The sequence below is a fragment of the Penaeus monodon genome, chromosome 33, assembly GCF_015228065.2.
Source record: "Penaeus monodon isolate SGIC_2016 chromosome 33, NSTDA_Pmon_1, whole genome shotgun sequence".
NCBI lineage: Eukaryota > Metazoa > Arthropoda > Malacostraca > Decapoda > Penaeidae > Penaeus > Penaeus monodon.
Window position 1 is genome coordinate 9,262,367 of NC_051418.1, and position 287 is coordinate 9,262,653.

At 42.9% G+C, this 287-nt stretch overlaps 1 protein-coding gene across 1 annotated transcript in view; it reads left to right on the top strand.

The window, feature by feature from the left end:
• The window catches only part of LOC119593985 (failed axon connections homolog), a gene marked incomplete in the record, with an annotated part of 6,487 nt that overhangs the window by 5,883 nt on the left and 317 nt on the right, over window positions 1-287 (top strand). The window contains 1 exon segment of the mRNA XM_037943009.1: window positions 1-287. Coding sequence (XP_037798937.1) covers window positions 1-79 — 79 coding nt within the window.

Below are 287 nucleotides of genomic sequence, written 5' to 3' on the forward strand. Positions count from 1 at the left end.
CCTCCACGCCTACTGCCACCGCATGAAGGAGAAATTCTGGCCTGACTGGGATAAGTGCCTCGACCCGCATCGTCAGTGAAGAGCAGGGGGTCATGTGCAACTGGATGGAGAAAAGGAGATGCAACAGTTATGCAACAAATGTTAGATCATACATACTGACTGGTAATGATTTTGTTTTCTTTTTCTTTCTTTTTAACTAGAACTGCAGCGAGGTCGAGAAATATATGTAATATATGCCAAGGTATTAGCAAAGGTACTTGCTGTGGTTTGAAATATTTCGCAAAGTG